Source organism: Spermophilus citellus, assembly GCF_964194105.1.
Source record: "Spermophilus citellus genome assembly, chromosome: 10".
In the NCBI taxonomy this organism is placed as follows: Eukaryota; Metazoa; Chordata; class Mammalia; order Rodentia; family Sciuridae; genus Spermophilus; species Spermophilus citellus.
The window spans coordinates 38,490,369-38,511,731 of NC_138197.1; the positions used below are offsets into that span (position 1 = coordinate 38,490,369).

The 21,363-nt window shown below is 34.9% G+C and overlaps 1 protein-coding gene across 1 annotated transcript in view; it reads right to left on the bottom strand.

Moving 5' to 3' along the window:
* LRP6 (LDL receptor related protein 6) overlaps positions 1–21,363 on the bottom strand; it is a 186,384-nt gene that overhangs the window by 71,203 nt on the left and 93,818 nt on the right. Inside the window, exons 4-7 of the mRNA XM_081311482.1 lie at positions 14,138–14,334; positions 12,241–12,372; positions 9,154–9,550; positions 7,978–8,149 (exon numbers count right to left, since the gene is read on the bottom strand). Of these exons, the coding sequence (XP_081167608.1) occupies positions 7,978–8,149; positions 9,154–9,550; positions 12,241–12,372; positions 14,138–14,334 (898 nt within the window). The remainder of the gene's footprint in view (positions 1–7,977; positions 8,150–9,153; positions 9,551–12,240; positions 12,373–14,137; positions 14,335–21,363) is intronic.

Consider the following 21,363-nt stretch of genomic DNA (forward strand, 5'->3'; position numbering starts at 1 on the left):
ACTTAAAAAAAAAAAAAAAAGATGGTTTTCTATGTCAAATCTTTGACAATTCCTGCAACAGTAATCATAAGGAGATATAACCTCTAGAATAAAATAAACATCCATGCATACTGTTATAAGTAAATAATTTATTAAGTGAACAGGGGAGAAGGGATAGCACTTCCTTACAAAATTCCAATTAATAAACACAGCAAGAGTGACAGAAAAAAAGCATCAACATTAATAACTGCATTGATTATGTAAAATGAACCTGGGTACAAGATATTATTCTTTTTCTAAGTCTGAAATTATTTCAAAGTGAACAGTAAAAAATAAGACAGAAGAGTACAACACAAAAAGTACTGTATAAGAATTAGGAAACCAAATTCTATTCTTTCTAAATAGAAAGATATATAGCTTGGAGCAACAAAAAAATGCTGAACAAAAAGGATCCAGTATTGCTGAATTTTCAGTGAGACACCTGGATAGAAAGAGGAAATGTTGGGAGTGGGGAACACTATGTAGAAAGAAATCCAAAAACAGCTTTTTAAAATTCAAATAAAATAAACTTTGAAAATCTATGAAACATATTTAGTTACTATCTGCACACTAGTGAAATCTATGTGGCACAGAAGGACTTTTTCTATATTCTAGGAATAACACAGTAGCTAAACAAAAGCAATATTATATATTTTCACAAAATATAAAAACCAAGTTATCACAGTCAATTCAAAAATAAAAATAAACAGAAACAAAAAAATCTGAACAGAGGCTACATTAATTACAGACAGCCTCTAATATTATTTCTACTTAAAAACCTTAAAAGTCTGATGGATTTCTAATGCTCAAAATTATAAGTGAAATGCTAAAACAATACCATTCTACCAAAAATATAATAAATGATTTCAAATCAAACCTAATGACAAGTTTATAACACCATGAATGAAGAGTTTGGAAAGTCTATGTTGGAGTTCAGTTAAAAAAAAAAAATTACAGATCTGCATTATTACATTCTTTCCAATTCTAAATTTTTGCACACCACACTTAAAGAGTAGAAAACAAACTGAAAGAAAATCCTTTGTTCATCATAGATAACTCTAAAAATAAGTAGACCCAGAATCTTTAAATAGCTGCTGATAACTTTAAACTGAAACATTAAAACACCTACCAGCTATGCTTCCCAAGTTTAAATTACTATGATCTTTGCCATTTTCTGTCCACCTACCCTTTCCAACCATTCTAAAAACAATAAAAATAAAACATCTATGACCTTTTACAATGATAGTAGGTTCCCACTAGTCTAAATAATCTTCGCACTGAAAAACAATATTTTATATGGACTCCCTTTAAAAAAAGACACATTAATATGCTTGGCAAGGATCAAATAACAGCTTTCAAACACTTATTAAAACTTAACAACCATGTTAGTAATGGAGTAGACTGTATATAGGTGAGTACAAAATCTAAATGGATATTATTTCAGTAAAATTAAGTTACTAAAATTTGAAACCCCTAACAAGAAGTTCTCTTTAACTGGGGAGTACATCCATAGCAAATAAGGAAGAGTTGAAAGAAAAAAAACAAAATACTCATATCATCTGTGATATAAATTTTTTTTTTACATTCTCCCAAAGTAAAGTAGACTATCCATTCTTAAATTAAGACAAGAGTTAATACAGTAACATTGGAAAAGCTACAACTACAACGAATCTTACATATTATCTGGTCCAAAATACAAAGACCAGAAATCATGAGTATTATCTAAGGTCACCCTGTTGAATGAGGGAGGGGAGTGTCAAACAAAAACTAAGGTAGGGTCCAATACTACAAAATGTTTCAATAGGGCTGGGGTTGTAGCTCAGGATAGGGCACCTGCCTCACACAAGTAAGGCACTGGGATCAATTCTCAGCACTGCATATATATAAATAAAAATAAAGTTCCAGGGCTGGGGTTGTGGCTCAGTGGCAGAGAGCTTGCCTCCCACATGTGAGGCATTGGGTTCAATCATAAGCACACTAAAGGTAATGTGGCCTTATATTATATTATTTTATTTTTTTAAATATTTAGTTTTTAGTTGTAGTTGGACACAATACTTTTATTTTATTTATTTTTATGTGGTGCTGAGGATCAAACCCAGGGCCTAACACGTGCTAGGTGAGTGCTCCACCGGTGAACCACAACCCCATCTCCCCATCTATAATTTAAAAATATATATTTTTAAAAATTTAAAGACTTTTTTAAATTAAAAAAAAATAAAGGTCCATTGACAACTTAAAAAACAGTTTCAATAAAATTTAGATACCAGCTCAGAGGCCAAGTCAGGAGGATCAAAGTTCAAAACCTGCCTCATCAATAGCAAAGCTTAGCAACTCAGTGAGAACCTGTCTCTAAATAAAATACAAAATAGGGCTGGGGATGTGGCTTAGTGATTGAGTGCCCCTTAGTTCAATGTCCAGTATCAAAAATTTAAAAAAGATTTAGAGATTACCACTCTTTATTACTAAATACTGTTATAAATTGCTACAAAAGTAGTACATTAAAAACAATATTCTTTTCCTTCAGGAGTTACAAAAACCAAAGGAATAAAGTATTTTAAAAATAATCACATTGAAACTAAAAACACTTCCACAAATATTCAATGGTTTTACATTAAACATGAGTTGAAAAAGTATAACAGTAGTACACTTTATTTGTTGACCTTTTTGGGGGGTTTGGGGTTATACATTTATTTATTTTATTTTTTGTGTTACTGGAGACTGAATCCATGGCCTTGCACATACTAGGTAAACACTCTGCCAATGAGCTACATCCCCAGCCCAACAGTTCATTTTAAAAAACGGTTAAAGGCAAGTTCAAACTTGATCACTAAAGTGCTAAGTCTCAACTTGTATCTGATTATCTTAATTTTACGAAACTATCCAAAACCTCCTAACTGAGGCAAAGCATTTTGTTTGGTGAGGCTCTAGGGTTTGCCATGGCAGTTCAGGACAGCATAATTACAACTATCGTCAAGTAAGTTTCTCTGATTATATACCTGAATTTTTTTTTTTTAAAAAAGAGCTATGATAAGCAGAGTGATAAATGAGACAATAGCATATAACTGAATGATGTACTGCTTTGGTTACTGAGGTTATAACAAATTAAATGATGCTGTGATAACTGTATATAAAAGGAATTCACAAATTCATTTTCATGAGATACATTCCCACCAAAAAAACCTGCAAAATGATATAATACAACAACACCATATTCAAAACTCAATGAATACAGGTCTGTAATCAAAGTACTCTGGTGACAAATCTAATGATAAAGTTTATCAATCATTTTGTGATCATATGACATGAAGATGGGGGAGGAATACATATTCACACACACATACATATGTGTGGTAAAATAGCAGAAATGGACAAAAGATTCAGAAACTGAAGTTCACTATCTCAGAGATTTCTCAAACTGAAAGTATAATCAATTTTAAGGAAGACTGAATGTTATGAACTGGCCAAGATTCAAAAGGATTTCTTGTGGATACTTGCTATATAATCAGAAAAACTTATCTCAACAATAGATAATTGTTACTATTATTTAAGAAAATTAATCCTAGAAATCAACAGTAGGAAAAAATCATAAAAAGATCCTTGTGTGTTTTGACAGACTTTCACAATATGCCAGCTAAAGATTCCAGACAAAGAAATTCCTTCAAAAAGAAATCTGAATACTTGGGAAACAAATTTCCTTATTAGGGTATTGATAAAACAGAGGAAGTTGTCATCAGAGGAAAATGTAGCCCTGCAATTTCAGGCTTAGAATATGAAACAGAACATTCACCAAATGCCAAGTTTTTTCAGCACACATCATAGACAATAATACACTCTTTATTCAAAAATTCTTGGCATTAAAAGTTCTAATAATCTCTGTCTGTTTCCCAACAAAGTTGTGCCAGGTATAATTAGATTTGCACATAACTACCTATGAATATTATATCCTCTAAAGTAAGGAAACTTATATTAACAGAGATTTCGAATAAATCCTCAAGATCTTAAAGTAGACTTGAAAAGCTCTCTTTTTACCTGTAACTGCCAGATGTTGCAGCACTGTCAGCAAAGCTCAGAAATAAAGGGGTGGGAGAAAGAAGATTTAACATGAATTTTTTTCAGTTAAAGTGGAATACAATGAGAAAAGCATCCTCAAGAAAATACAAGCAAGCTAACAATACGTACTGAATTTTATATCAAGGCAAGGAATGCTTTACACTTTCAATTACCAATAACATTTCTTTGCTATTGGAAAGCAGTACTGTAGATCCTAGGTACAACAGATGTTTTGGGCAGAAAAAAATGACTAAATGAGAATGTTCTTAAGATGCATTTTATTCTGAGTACTGTAGGGTCATGCAAAATAAAGGCTTCCACTATCAGAAAAGTGTTCTTCCTGTTAATACAGGAGGCCCTAGAGCACTAATAAAAACTAGAAGGTGCTAGAACACAACACAAAAAAAGTAAACTAGAAAGTTTGTTTGTAAAAGGCAGTGAAATCATTTCAATGTAATGAAAAACAAACAGAAACAAGTACCAGTCAATACCTTCTAAATAACACCTAGAGGGGCTGGGGATGTGGCTCAAGCGGTAGCACGCTCGCCTGGCATGTGTGCAGCCTGGGTTCGATCCTCAGCACCACATACAAAGATGTTGTGTCCGCCAAGAACTAAAAATAAATACTAAATAACACCTAGAGATAAGTGGCCAATATCAGCTGACAAGTAAAGACATATCTTCATATATACATATTTATATTAAAGCAGCATGTCCACCACCTTTTTTTTTATTGTGACATCATTAGCAATGCCCTAGGTATAGCTTCTCTTTCCAGAAACTGATGTTACTTACATCTGAGGTAAATCTATTCATTCTTTCTAAAACCCTATAACAATAAGTGAAACAATCAAGTTTGAAATCCACAGTTCCCCATTCCTTTACCCTGATAACCGAATTCTTAGATCTACACCCTAATATAGCCAGCATTTAGCCACATCGATACCTATAAAAAGAGGAAGGAAGAAGCTGATCCAAGGCATCCCCACCAAGGAAACAATAACCTGAGTGAATGAGCATTCTGAACTCTTCCCAAAGGCTCCACTCAAAACATAAAGAGCTTTACACTGCCATACAATAATTCATATAACAATTCACCAAACAACTACTTTTCTTCTCACGTGTACTATTAACACATACACAGCAGTCTGTTCCCATATAAAAATTTGAAGTCTTCTAGAAAAGGACAGGGCTACCACAATCACAACCTGATACTCTTTTATAGTCCCATTCCATTCACGGTCATGACAAAGCTGTAAGGGACTACTTCTTGAGGTAAAAAAGTGGGGTTTTTGTTGTTATTGTTGTTTGTTGGCTGTTGGTTGGTTGGTTGTAGTTTATTTTTCCCAGGGTTACTTTACCACCAAGCTACACTCTGGCTTTTTCTATTTATTTATTTCTTTAGACAGGGTTTCACTGAGTTGCCAAGGCCATCCTTAAACTTGTGATCCTCCTGTCAGTCTCCCCCATCACTGGAATTACAAGTGTGTACCACTGCACATGGCTTAAAAGCATTTTAAAAATTGTATTTCTTTCAAAAAGTTTACAAATTCAATATTTTCTGCCTATAACCAAGTAAAAAAGAGATGAAACGGTGGTGACAGTTGTTCCCATAATTGCTACTATTCTCAGGATGAAAAACTTAAGTTTTTCTCAAATTACACAAGATTAATTTAGATGAAGAGCTGTGCTTTCTTTAGTTTGTCATGTATAGGCAATTTTACTCATTGTAGAGAAGAGAACAAGTAATAATACCTGCTCTACTATTTCCTAGAGCCTATGAAAGGAAAACAACAAAAGTTTTTGTTAAACTAGTTAAAGTTCATCAGAATCTCCAGGGGAAACAATAAGGGGAAGTCCTATGTATATAGTTTAATGAAAGTACATTCACCACTAACACCAAACAACCTGTCATTAAGAAGACAAATAACAAACAGTTATGTGCTAGAAATCTGGAAGAAAAATAAGGTAGGTTAAGGATGCTGGTTCCACTTAGGGAAGAAGGAAGAAGAGGTGAGGGATCAATGACACCACTGTTCACTTATACAGGTCAATTCAAAAAGACAGAACAAGGAGGCCAGAAGGAATGCTAATTTTAAGACCTGTTCTCGGGCTGAGGATGTGGTTCAAGCGGTAACGCGCTCGCCTGGCATGCGCAGGGCGCTGGGTTGGATCCTCAGCACCACATAAAATAAAATAAAGATGTTGTGCCCACCGAAAACTGAAAAATAAATATTAAAAAAAAATTCTCTCTCTCTTTAAAAAAAAAAGACCTGTTCTCACTGTGAACTAAAGAAAATAAATTCTCTTTAATATTTTATATTGTTAAATGAATATTCATTTTTATTCCTAATCACTGCTACTCAGAACCTAAACTCTTTTCTTTTTCTGACTCCCTCCTTTAAAATTTGTGATAAGGAATAAATTGCTATATATAAAGTATTAAATATACCTAAAGTGGGGAAAATAAGACTTGAGAATTTCCCATTAAGAAATAATGCTTTTATTTTCAAGCTAATCAAAAAGTTATAAGAAGCTTTAAAAAAAGACTAAATGTGGAATTTTAAAAATCCCTATGAGATAATAAATCAAGTGTTCTTTCCTGATGTAAATTTCATTGCTACAGACATTCTTCTAGTACACTTGGGCTTTAAACTGTTTTCCTAATGGTAACACATTCAAGTATGGTCCATGGCTGAGGAACAACACACAATTGTGAACTGGCTGGAATTAGGTGGGTAATTTGTACTCAAGCTGATCCAAATGAAGTTAACAGCGTATCTGAAAAGTGAATCCATCACCTGTGTCTCATTAGCACCGTCCTCCAAGATTCAAACACTAACTTGGATTTAAGAAGGAGGTAAGGAAGTACAGTGAAACACAACAGGGAGAAATTTTATATAGTTAGTATATACAGGATTTTCTGTTAATGGAAACCAGGTGCAAAAATAAGAGATGCCATTTTCAGTGTCTGGGCCTGGTGGAATACTAATGGATTTCTTCTATTCCAACTTTCCACTCTGGAAGAAAATCCTTTTAATTCATTATTCCCTCAGAGTTCCCAGTGCATCACAGAACCACCTTTCTAAAATAACTGCTCTAGAGCCTAAATTTTCTATATGTAAGATATGTGCAGTGGCTCCCTGAAGAGCCATTCAAGGCCCTTCCTTATACGAGAAGGAGGAAGTCATGCATCCCTCAAAGGAAAAATAAGATTCTAACTCTGTCTTAAGTTTGTGATACATGAAACCTTTGACACAGCCTAACTCAAACTGTGAATTTTAAATGTTACATCAATATCAAGGAATATATTTACAAACCACTGTGATAAAATATTCATTACTGGTTATTTTCACCATAATTTTATCTGATTGCCACAAACAACTTTACCACTTGGTAAATATCTTTCCTAAGCTTTGGTTAATTAATCTTTCCCCCATACAGTCCACAAATTAATTTAAAAAGTGTTTATATGTAACCACTTAATATTTAATATATTTCACCTCCTGCCTTTATACCAGTAACACCAACAAAAGTTACATATACATATGGGCTTTATTTTCCCAAATTAGGACAGCCAGCTCTTCCAGTAATAGAATAAAATTTTAGTTTGCTAAAACTGCCTATTGGAAATTCAGGACATGGCTTTATCCAAAATGAGGACAATCACATTAGCTTTTAAGACTAGAAATAAATGAACCTCCCTTTCTCATACCTGCCTAACCTGGAAATCATGGGACTAGGTGGAAGATAATACATTATCCCTAGAAACATGAAATCAAGTAAAACTTCTAAAAGACACCTTCGGTACCCCAGAAAACTATTAAGAGGCCAGAGTATCTGCACCAAATTACTACCAAGTCAAAAACATACAAAACTGGTTTTAAAGTAAAAAAGTAAGAAACAAACCTCAATTTTGTCTGTTTTGGCATCTCCCCAGTATATTTTGCTTTCATCATAATCCAAGGCTAAACCATTTGGCCAACCAAGAGAAGTATTAACCATCACTACTCGATCAGAACCATCCAGAGCTGCTCGCTCAATTTTCGGGATTTCTCCCCAGTCAGTCCAATACATGTACCTGCAGAAGTATACAGAAATTGAACCTAAAATAGAAAACAGAAATGATATCCACAACACATATTACACTGCTATCATAAGTCAATGCCATAGAAGGAAAAGGAAATAACACATACATGGTCTTCACATGTGAAGATTATGTTTAAGAAACTTATAATAGAAGTAGATAAGCTTGTAGGGAATGTTCAGATAGAACACTGTTTCTACACTGATCCTGAAAATGCTTCCCAATAAGATTCCATATTTATTCATGATTTTTAAAAAAATATTGTGTGCCTCTTCCCATGAACTTTCTTGATGCTTATCATTCTCTGACAAAAAAGTTATCCTAGTAGGAATATCCAGATGACAAAATGAATTCGTCTAATTCTCCCTGAAAAGCCAAGTCATTCCTGTGGCTTCTGGATGATTATTGGTATACAATGAGGTATAATAATTTGTCACTATGTTCATCCCCACAATGAATCCCACAATAACATTTGGAAGTATGTAGAAAGTTGTGCTACCTCAGACCAAAGTCCGGGTGGTATGCTCCCTGCCCCCCTCAAAAATGGAGTAAAGCTATATGGCCTCACAAGGTTTTAGAAACCAAATCATTCATATATTTGGAGAAATATGAAGTAAGATAATATTTTTACCATAAATACTGAAATGGAATGAAATTAAATCTTCTACAGGAAGGGAAAGAATTCTGAAAATAATTTCTTTCCACATTTTTCATGGTCATGATGCAATCTGAGCAAAATCTGCAGACAACACCCAAAGTCAGCAAATATGGACTTAATTTAGAAAGATAAATTATTTAAGACATCCGAGGCAAAAAAAAAAAAAAAAAACCCTAGAAAGATTTTATTCCAATCATTATATTCTAAAAACAGCCATTAAAAAACTATTTATTAAAACTAACATAAACTTTATGTATTTCACATTGTCTGAGTTGATGTTTTTAGATGCCTGTAGGAAACAGAAACACCAGACATATTTACTATCAGCAGAGTTTCTTACCCAACCATAGGATCTAACACAATAGCCCGGGGTTCTTCTAAGTCCTCTGAAATCAAGATTTTCCTCATGGTTCCATTGAGCCGTGTCACTTCTATCCGATCAGTACCAGTATCAGTCCAGTAAAGATTTCGTGCAACCCAGTCAACAGCAATACCATCAGGGTGGGCAATTTGAGCAGTAACCACAAACTGACTGCTAGATCCATCTATGAAGGAGCGGCGTATAGCTCTCACTTCATCATCAGTCCAGTAAATATAGCCTTCCACAGGATCATAATCTATGGCAATAGCATGACGGATGTCTTCTAACTGCAGAACAATGTCTGTAAAATCTGGTGTATCCAAAGAAATACGTCTCAAATCTGTCCTGCGGGCTAAAAGTAATAATTCAGTAGCACCTAAAACAACAAAGTGAAATGAAAGGAAAAAAAAAAAATCACTTGAAAGCCACAGCCAAAATTTAGCCTCTCTAAAGAAAGAACTCAGAACTTCTTTATGAAATATAAAATACATGAGTACAAAAGGAAATTAGTTCTCTTTAAAGTAGAAATGAAAACTAACACAATGAAATAGAAAGAGTTTATTTGAGGTCAAGCTCTATAATGGCTAACCTCTCCAAAAAAAGAATTGGACGAATTAATGAAAACACTTCCTGGTTTCATTAATTAGATACCCAGCTATCTAATTACTTATTAAATGTAATAAAAAATGACTAAGTAATTTCTGAGTAGCTAAATATTTAAAGGAAGAAGGAGATGTAGGATACAGAGCCTTTGTTCAAGAAGCATGTTTTGAAAGCTACAGAAATCTAGGACAAAAATCTTTTGAGTTCAATGTGAATGTTATAAAATTGGATTACAGTATTGTGATGGTTAAACAACTCTGTAATTTATTAAAAATCACTGAATAATACACCTGAAATGGAAGAATTTTATGGAATATGAATTAGATCTTAATAAAGCAGTCTTAACAAAGAAATACAAGGCAACACCTGACATAACTGAGGACAGAGAAGTTTGGAGAAGGAAAAAGCAATGAAGAGAGGGAACCAGATAAACATAGCACTGTGTTTAAGAGTAAGAGTAGTGGGACGGTGGGGGAGGCGGGAGGTAGCAGGAGTAGTGAATCCAATTTGATTCAAGTAGCTTATAGACTCTCTCTAGCCTCATTTCTACATTTAAATGTCATAAGGTCGCTGTGAAAATTAAAGGAGATAAATATAAAACTCAGGAAGATACTAAGCATATAAGTACTCAACAAAAATCAGGATGGTACTATTAAAAAATGAATAAAAATTTAAAATTTTTATTTCATTGAGTTTTAAATGGGATTTATTTACAAACTGTTTTTAACCTAAATTAGGATTCAATAAAAGATAACTGGGAATGAGAAAATTAAGCTCACTCTGTTTTCATTTTTTGTGTTCAAGTAAATCACCACCAATCATGTAACTATAAAACACTAATTAAAAATAATAAGCATACTGACAACTAAAAGAGCAAGAAAAAATTCCTAACCCACCCCACCCTCCAAAAAAGTGTCCAAAAGAAAATACAGGTATATAAACTTCAAGCATCCATCTGGAATTATATTTGTAAAAACTTAGAGAAATGACACCTCTCAACATAACATCAGCTATTTAACTCCAGAGCTAATTACAAATGAACTCTAACATGGAGAAAGAATATCCCAAAATGCCATATATCAAGTACAAACTAGGAATACTATACAATTCACTGGTCCTGCTGACTGCCAAAAGAAACCAGTCAAAACTCAGCAAATGAATAAGTCATAAAGCTGTTAATATGGGTATTATGATCAAAACATAATAGCTAACTTCAGTCTACTCTACCTGACAAATGTATGCCTAAAATTCAAAACTGTTAAATATGTACATCTGCAAAAACTGTGAAGCAGTAGACAGAACACAATTGCTAAAATAAATCCTCTGTTTTAAAGTCAAGCTACATTTTTAAACAAAAAAGCAATGTTACAAAAACCTTTTGTTTTAAATTGAAACCAAATTATTGTTTGCCATGGAAACTATCAGGCTAGAGTCAGCCTGCTTCACCTTTGACTATGAGGACAATTTATCAATGCCAAGTCTTAACAAACATCTAGTACATGAACTCAATTCCATTTTTCTGACTCCCTGACCTCCTTGCCAGGAACTCTCTATTGCGATGAAATAAAGGCTTCTGCTTTTCATAGTTAGATAAAGAAGCCATTGCTAAACATAACAATTTTTTTTTTTTTTACCAGGTCTTGGTGGTTCCTAGAGAACCAGATGGTAATCCATAGGGGTAATAATGAAGAATAATATTCTCATTAAGAAGAAAAAGAGAAGAACTGGTGTTCTTCCAAATCAGAAGTCCCTTGAAATGTCCTAAATCAGTACACTTCTCCAACATGCTCTCTCTATATAGGGAATTAAGAATAAGTAAGGAGAAGAGGCAAAGTGTAATATGGAATTTTTTTCTTCTTCTGGAAGCACTTCTCTAACATTAAAAATGCAATTAAAAATATCATTCAACCATTGTTAGAAAATATATTTATTCCATGATATTCTTTATAGCTAAACGGTTTAATAAACATTTTTTCCTTTACAGAGGCTCTTTACTTACAAGTGCCACCTATAGTTAAAAATGTATTTAATGAGATATAATACTCAATTCCCATAGTAATTAGCTATGATATTGGTAACTATGAAATCTGACAGAAAAGAAATAGTACCTATCTTTTCCCAAACTAGTACATTTCTTAAAATATTAAAACTGATTAAATAGTATTCAAAAAATGCCATAAAACACTCCTGTTATATAACCATTTGTGAGTAACTAGTCTCCCAAAGCACTATAACATGTAGAGTTTACTATAGAGAAATAAATCATAAAGAATCTCAATTGCTGGGCTGGGGTTGTGGCTCAGTGGTAAAGCACTTACCTAACACATGTGAGGCCCTGGGTTCAATCCTCAGCACCACATAAAAATAAATAAGTAAAATAAAGGTATTGTGTCCAACTACACTAAAAAATAAATATTAAAAAAAAGAATCTCAATTGCTGTCATAAAATGTTTTCCTTCTTACCATTTTTGCAGGTTTTTCCATTCTCCAGGAGTTTCACCCCAGTAGGGCAAGCACACTGATAAAAAGGCTTGACTGGAGACATCAAACACAAATGGGAACAACCACCATTATCAATTCCACATGGATTTGTAGCTGTCAAATATAAATCACACTGATTAATACCAATGATTAAGGATAACCTCCCAGACTCTCAGTACACAAATGTTAACAACTATAACATGAAAAACTGTGATAAACCACAATTATTACCAAATGTCATCCAGGTGCTTGACTACCAAACCATCTGTAAGGAATTAATCATTGAGAATTTACTTAGCACTTTAGATCCAAAAAGTAATAAACAAAAAGTAAAGTAGGAGATCCTCGAAATCTAATCAGTAAGGTAAAATCAACAATAAAACAAGGAAATTAAATGCAATCTTGCACATTATATGTAAGTACACAGTCAAACATGAAATAAGTCACTTAAGTTTAAATAATTGAGGAAAAGCTTCATGGAGTATAGAGGACATGGCAGGAGCCTGCAGGACAGGAAGTACAGGACATTTCAAATGCATTAAATTCCTATGAACAGAATCTTGGGGGCCATACACTGAGTAAGGTATGAGGTGAATAATACAGTTGGAAGTTATAATTTCCATTGACTAATAGTAACTAAAGATTAATGAGCATACAGGACAGGAACACACTGTAATAGAAGATACTGAAAGCCAAGAAAAGGAGAATGTTGAAAAGCTGTTCCTTGGAAAGATTAACAGAAGAGAGAGCAGAATTGATTAAAAGAGGAAAAAAAATTAAAGCAGAAAAAACTAATCAGTAAATTTGTAGAAACTATAGAAATGAATGTCAAATAATATTCAAATTTAAAAATTCAACATAAGATGCATACCAATGGAATATGAGAGAAAAGAGGAGAGTAACATCAAAGACAACTGCAAATTTTCAAACTAGTAAAACTAAAAGATCAACAGCAACATTAAACACACACACACACACACAGAGGAAAAAATTTCTCCTTAGGGTGACCAAGAGAATAAAAATTTCACAAGTGACTAAACATTTTCTTTCTTTCTTTCTTTCTTTCTTTTTAACAAAAGAGTAATTCACAATACAGTTTTAAATGTTTTTATGGGCTCATGATCATGAGATTCCAATATAACACATCCAGTATTTGACTAACTCCCCCTAAATGGAGAGAGCTAATACAAAGCAACACATAACCCAAAAGCTTTTCATTTTTGGTTACAGAACACAATCTGAAATATATTCAGACACATGCCAGACATTTATCTACACACAAGTGCCAAACACTTAACATTCTCATATTCCTTTTCAGCCTAATTCCATTCCTCTCTTACAAGAGGTCATTGTCAACAGACACAGCCCAAGTCATCATAAAAGGTGACCAAAAATAGAAGCAAAACTAAATTTAAAGGTGGGGGAGGAGGTAGGGAGATATGCAGGGAATTGTTTATTCAGGTACTTCATTCAGCAAAATTTTGAGGTGCTTAAATTTACCAACTAGAATAACAGTGTTTTCCATTCAAGAAAAGTGTTTTCTAAATGCTCGCACATGAATATATGCAAGCGCCCACAGAGAAATAAAATGAACAAGAAATACATTTGTGTATAAACATAGCAAATGAGTTATCTCAATTTTTTTATGCACCTCCACTACCTCTACCCCAAACAAAGTGCAAGGTAATAACAGTGATAGATATAAGGATACAAATGATTTAGGTTATTGTTTAACCTGAATTACACTTCAATGTTTTCCCTTTTTAAATATTTTCCTACTACCTTCAGATATGTCCTTTCTCCTGACTCTCACTAAAGCCAGACATCCAAGAGCTACAAAGCTATTCCAACTTACAATTTAAAAATTAAGATCACTTACCATTTGGCTGCCTCTGCTGGCTGAAGGCATGTATATCCATGGGAGAGAAGATGTTAGAATGGATTTCACGAAGACCCTCGCCAGTATACTTGTTGCAAGCCAAAATGGAATGTGTGTTCCAGTCAGTCCAGTACAATGTGTCCTCAAATAACGTCAAGGCAAAAGGATGTGGAAGAGAACCTTTAACCACTGCCTGTCTATTAATGCAAAAAGAAAAACTCACTTTTAATTTTTCTTCTTTTATCATAACATCCTCACTTCCATTAAAATGGTCTTTGTCCACATTAACACACACAAATCTTAAGCATATATCTTTAAGTCAAATACATCTATGGAAAACAATTCACCTGATAAATTCAGATGATGTTCAAAAACCCCAATCAAGCTGGATGTGGTGGTACACACCTATAATCCAAGTGGCTTGGGAGGCTGAAGCAGGAGGCCACAAGTTCAAAACCAACATCAGCAATTTAGTGAAGCCATAAGTAACTTGGTGACACCCTGTCTCAAAATTAAAAATAAAAATAAAAAGGGGTAGGGATGTGGCTTAGTGGTTAAGTGCCCCTGGGTTCAATCCCTGGCATGAAAACAAAACAAAAACCAACCAATCACGTCAGAATGGTTTCTAACATGACAGTAGGTCCCAAGTTCACTATAAGCCAACTGATATAGAAAGCCCAAGTACAAGCACGAGGCTGTCAATTTCCACTCTCAACTACTATCTCTGGACTCGCATCTTCCATTCTTTTACATATCATCAGAAGAAAAAAGGTGAGTAGTAAGGAAAATCCCAAGGGTCACAACTGGGATTGTGATTTAAGTAGACTTAAATCAGCCAACAGACAGATATTCCTTCCTGATGTGGAAGAACAAAGAATCTGAGCCCATTTCTTTCATCACTTCTTATAGTTTTAATAACTGATAGTGCAAATATAGATAAAACAAAAATGGCACTCAGGAAGAAAACCCAAAAACCTCCAGCAAATGAACATTTAAGTTTGCTTTTTGCTATATTGTTATTTAATCTCCCAATTCAGGCAGTCTAAAGGAAGTCCTAAAAGGATATGGTCATGAGACAAAAGAGACCCAGAATTTATGTAACCAATATATATTATATAAAAGGAAAAGAGCATTTAGGAATCAAGACACAGAACTTTGCAAAGTGTCAGTTACATAATTACTAAATGTTCTAGAATAACTAACAAATCATGCTTTGTCTAAATAATATTCAAGAAAATAAATGCTTTGATATTTTCATAACCTCAGATTTTCTTCTAAGTCTACCCTAGGAAGAGAGGGAGAATATAAGCTAATGAAGAGAAATAATAATCACATATCTAAAGGAAGATAATTGAATTTTTAGATCCATGAGGTTTCTTGCTTATCTCTAATATCTACCAGACTACTAATATATTAAATTCAAGAGCAATAACATAATTGAGGGGACGTCCCAGGAATTTAACCCAGGGGCATTCTACTACTGAGCTACGTCCCTAGTCTTTTTTTTTTTTTTTTTTTTTTTTTTTTTTTTTTTTTTTTTTTTTTTTTTTTGAGACAGTGTCTTACTAAGTTGCTGAGGCTGGCCACAAACTTGTGATCCTTCCTGTCTCAGCCTTCTGAGCTGCTGTGATTATAGGTGTATACCACTGCTCCCAGCAAACTTTTTATTTAAGCAAAAAATAGTATCTGTTATTGTACATGGGATGATCCAAGTCTAAAGTGTCATAAATTCAGGCCAGATTTTTTTTTTTAAAAATTGAATATAGGTTAGCATGATTAGTTTACCAAGCAAACTTTATATTTTGGAACTTCATATCACTCTGACAGCCCATACCACCAAAATTTTCTCCTTTTATTTACCTTATTCTCTATTCCCCAGCATATAACTTAAACCTCTTCTTTCCCTAAAAGAACAGTTACAACACAGGGGCTTGTTTCCTCTTTTAAAATGGACAGTTATTATGTTAATTAAAGTAACTAGGTTATTTACAATAGTAATATCATAACTTAAGTCCAATTTTAAATATTTTACTCTAAGGCCTTCCAAAATTCTTTATGGGAAGACACAGAACTCTGAGAAGATGCCAAGACAGGCACGTAATATCAATGAAAAACAAAGAATAAATACTTAGTTATATAGCAGTTCATCAACTATCCTTAAAAACTGCAAATGGTGGGCTGGGGTTGCGTGCTTGCCTACGGATGTCCTGGGTTCAATTCTCAACACTGCATATAAATAAATGAATAAAGATTCACCAACAACTAAACAAATTTTTAAAAACTGCAAATGGCATATTCAGATCTTTGAAATTTTCTGGAGGAGAGAAAATAGGTCTAAGTCCTTTGTATCTTTTTTTTTTTTTTTTTTAATGGGAGCAGATCCTGGGGATTGAACTCAGGAACACTCAATCACTGAACCACACCCCCAGCCCTATTTTGTATCTTATTTAGAGACAGGATCTCACTAAGTTACTTAGTGCCTCACTTTTGCTGAGGCTGGCTCTTAACTCACAATGCTCCTGTCAGTTTCCCAACCGCTGAGATTACAGGCATGCACCACCTGGCTCCTTTGTATACCTCTAAATAATGTTAAAATTTACTCTACTGGGCTGGCCTGGTGGCAAATGCCGGTAATTCCAGCAGCTTGGGAGGCTGAGGCAGGAGGATCACAACTGCAAAGCCAGCCTCAGCAATGTAGCAAAATCCTAAGCAACCTAGTAGGCAAGCGGGGGGGGGAGACGCTGGGCTTGTGGCTCAGCGGTAGAGTGCTCGCCTACCATGTGCAAGGCTGTGGGTTCAATCCTTAGCACTACATTAAAAACAAACAAATAAATAAATAAAAGGTATTGTGTCCAACTACAACTAAAAAATAAAATATTAAAAAACAACAACAACCGATGGCAACATGGCGGCGGGCACGGAGAGATCAAGTCTCTGACCTCTTCAGCTGTGCAGGCATAGGGAGTCGTAAACAATCTAAATTCTGTTTGCTCAGGATCACTAGGCAATGCTGAACTGACGTGGATCTGGGGCGAACAGTCTGGGCCTCTCAGAACACACACTGAGCCCGAATCGGCTGAATTCAAGCTCCCGTTCGCCTGCTTCCCGCAGACAAACAGCTGTGACTCACCACTAATCCATCCGGCTGAAACAACTGGTCGGCCCTTCTGTTCCTACAGAGGTAAATGCCAACTGAGCCTTCATAGGTAGTGGCCACAGGTTTGAAACGGGGCTTGGGAGAGACAGTAAGGACCCACCCGTTGCATTGGTCACCCGGCAAAGGGAAAAGAACTGTCGCCATTGGCAAGAGATACCACCATGGAAGACAACTGACGTCACCAGACTGCGGCGGAGGAGATAACTTCATTGAAACCTGCGGCTACAGGTGTGTAATTCCCTAACCTTCCCTCTCCACGCAGCGGGGAAACCTTAAGGCCCCCCCCCAGCTCTCCCGTGAGCGCAATAGCCAGACCGAGGGAATCAGACGTGGAGCGGGACCCGCGGCGCAGAACTCCCGGCTACCGCTCCCACCAGTGCTGACAACTGAGGTCTCTTGCACCAGGAACCTGGGGCGTGGCTACCGGAGGGCATGTAAAATTCGCTGAGGATTCTCAGCCCCAAGCTCTGTGGTGAGCGCCACCGGTGAGAGGGGCCTGGCTAGAGGAAAAGTGGGGAAGTGAAGAGACACAAGAGGAGGCCCTAGGCACTCAGGATTGGAGACCCGCCCAGTCTGGGAGGAGGAGCTGCTGCACAATGATTGGTTCCCACATATTGACAGGAGAAACTTGGCCTGGTGGGCACAGCGCCACGTACTGGAAGAGAAGTTAATAAAACTCTAAGACTGCATTTATTAGGTTTTTTTTTCTCTTTTTTTTGATTTGGGTTTTTTCTTTCATTTTCATTTTTCTTTCTTGTTGGTTTTTAAATTTTTTTTTTACAATTTTTTTAAAATTTTTTTCTTCTAATTTTAATTTTAATTTTTTTATTATTATTATTTTTCAAATTTTTTTTCTTTTTTTATTTCCTATTTTTTTCTTCTTTTGTCTTTTCATCGCTTTTCAACTTTCTTATTCCCCCTTCCTTGAATTCTACCTGCTTACTCTCATTCTCTTTAGTGACTTCTACCCTTCCCTTCTAATACCTTTCCTCCCAAGCATCAAATAAATTTATAGGAGTAAACAGTAACTCAGCAATCAAACAGAACAAGAAGTAACATGAGCAACTTGAAAAAACAAGGAAGAAAAGGAGTACAAACAATGCAGGACAGTCTAAATACTCAGGAGGACCTAGAGTCATCAGAAAAATGGTCATATAAAGAACTCAAGGAACACCTTAGACAGATGAAATGGAACCTTAAAGAGGATACAAGACAGCAAATTCAAGCAGCGAAAGAACAAATTGAGAATGAATTACATAAACAGATAACAGAAGAAGTTAAGCATCTCTATCAGGAGATAGAGATTATAAAAAATAATCAAACAATAATTCTAGAAATGAAGGAAATAATAAACCAAATTAAAAACTCAATTGAGAGTATCACTAACAGAGTGGAGCAAGTAGAAGCCAGAACGTCAGATAATGAAGACAAAATATATCATCTTGAAAAGAGCCTACCCAACTCAGAAAGGCTAGTAAAAAATCACAAGAAAAACATCCAAGAGTTATGGGATAACATAAAAAAACCAAACTTACGAGTCATCAGGATAGAAGAAGGTACAGAGATTCAAACCAAGGGAATGAGTAACCTGCTGAATGAAGTAATTACAGAAAACTTTCCAGAAATAAAAAAGGAAACAGATATACAAATTGAAGATGCATACAGGACACTGAGCACACAAAATCACAGTAGACCAACGCCAAGACACATTGTTATGGAGATATCCAATATACAGAACAAAGAGAAAATATTAAAAGTTACAAGAGAAAGGAGACAGATTACATTCAGGGGTAAACCAATAAGGTTAACAACAGATTTTTCATCACAGATGCTGAAAGCAAGAAGGTCATGAACAATGTATTTCAAACACTGGAAGACAAAGGATGCCAACCAAGAATTCTGTATCCAGTAAAATTAAGCTTCAGGTATGACAACGAAATAAAAATCTTTCATGATAACAAAAGTTAAAAGAATTTGCAGCCAGAAAACCAGCATTGCAAAACATCTTGAGCAAAACACTACATGAGGAAGAAATGAAAAACAATAGCCAAAACCATCAGTGGGAAATGCCTCGGTAAAGACAGAGGGCGGGGGGAAAGATAATCATGGAGAAACAAACTAATTTTTTTAAAAAAAAAGATAAATAATCAAACATGGCTGGAAGTACAAACCATATATCAATAGTAACTCTGAATGTTAATGGCTTAAACTCTCCAATAAAGCGACATAGGCTGGTATCATGGATTAAACAAAACAAATCCAACAATATGCTGCCTCCAGGAGACACATCTGATTGGAAAAGACATACACAGGCTGAAGGTGAAAGGATGGGAAAAAATATACCACGCACAACGGTCCTTGTAAGCAAGCAGGGGTGGCCATCCTCATATCGAATAAAATCGACTTCAAGACTAAGTTAATCAAATGGGATAAGGAAGGACATTATATATTGTTAAAAGGAACCATTCACCAACAAGACATAACAATTATCAATACTTATGCATCAAATAATGGTGCTGCGACATTCATAAAACAAATTCTCCTCAAGTTCAAGAATCAAATACACCACAACACAATAATTATGGGTGACTTCAACACACCTCTCTCACCATTGGACAGATCCTCCAAACAAAAGATGAATAAAGAAACTATAGAACTCAATACCACAATCAATAACCTAGACGTAACTGACAAATATAGAATATATCAACCATCATCAAATGGATATACTTTTTTCTCAGCAGCACATGGATCCTTCTCAAAAACAGACCATATATTATGCCATAGGGCAACCCTCAGTAAATATAAAGGGGTGGAGATAATACCATGCATTTTATCTGATCATAATGGAATGAAACTGGAAATCAATGATAAAAGGAGGAAGGAAAAATCCTACATCACATGGAAAATGAACAATGTTACTGAATGATCAATGGGTTACAGAAGACATAAAGGAGGAAATAAAAAAGTTCTTAGAGATAAATGAAAACACAGACACAACATATCGGAATCTATGGGACACAATGAAAGCCGTTTTAAGAGGGAAATTCATCGCCTGGTGGTCATTCCTCAAAAAAAGAAAAAAACAACAAATAAATGAGCTCACACTTCATCTCAAAGCCCTAGAAAAGGAAGAGCAAACCAACAGCAAATGGAGAAGACAAGAAATAATTAAAATCAGAGCGGAAATCAATGAAATTGAAACAAAAGAAACTATTGAAAAAATTAACAAAATTAAAAGTTGGTTCGTCGAAAAAATAAATAAGATCGACAGACCTTTAGCCACGGTAACGAAGAGAAGAAGAGAGAGAACTCAAATTACTAACACACGGGATGAAAAAGGCAATATCACAACAGATGCTACAGAAATACAGAAGACAATTAGAAATTATTTTGAAAACCTATATTCCAATAAAATAGAAGACAGTGAAGACATCGATAAATTTCTTAAGTCATATGATTTGCCCTGACTGAGTCAGCAGGATACACACAATTTGAACAGACCAATATCAATGGATGAAATTGAAGAAGCCATCAAAAGACTACCAACCAAGAAAAGCCCAGGACCAGATGGGTATACAGCGGAGTTTTACAAAACCTTTAAAGAAGAATTAATACCAATACTTTTCAAGTTATTTCAGGAAATAGAAAAAGAGGGAGCTCTTCCAAATTCATTCTATGAGGCCAACATCACCCTGATTCCGAAACCAGACAAAGACACCTCAAAGAAAGAAAACTACAGACCAATATCTCTGATGAACCTAGATGCAAAAATCCTCAATAAAATTCTGGCGAATCGGATACAAAGGCACATCAAAAAAATTGTGCACCATGATCAAGTAGGATTCATCCCTGGGATGCAAGGATGGTTCAATATATGAAAATCAATAAATGTTATTCACCACATCAATAGACTTAAAGATAAGAACCATATGATCATCTCGATAGACGCAGAAAAAGCATTTGACAAAGTACAGCATCCCTTTATGTTCAAAACATTAGAAAAACTAGGGATAACAGGAACTTACCTCGACATTGGAAAAGCTATCTATGCTAAGCCTCAGGCTAG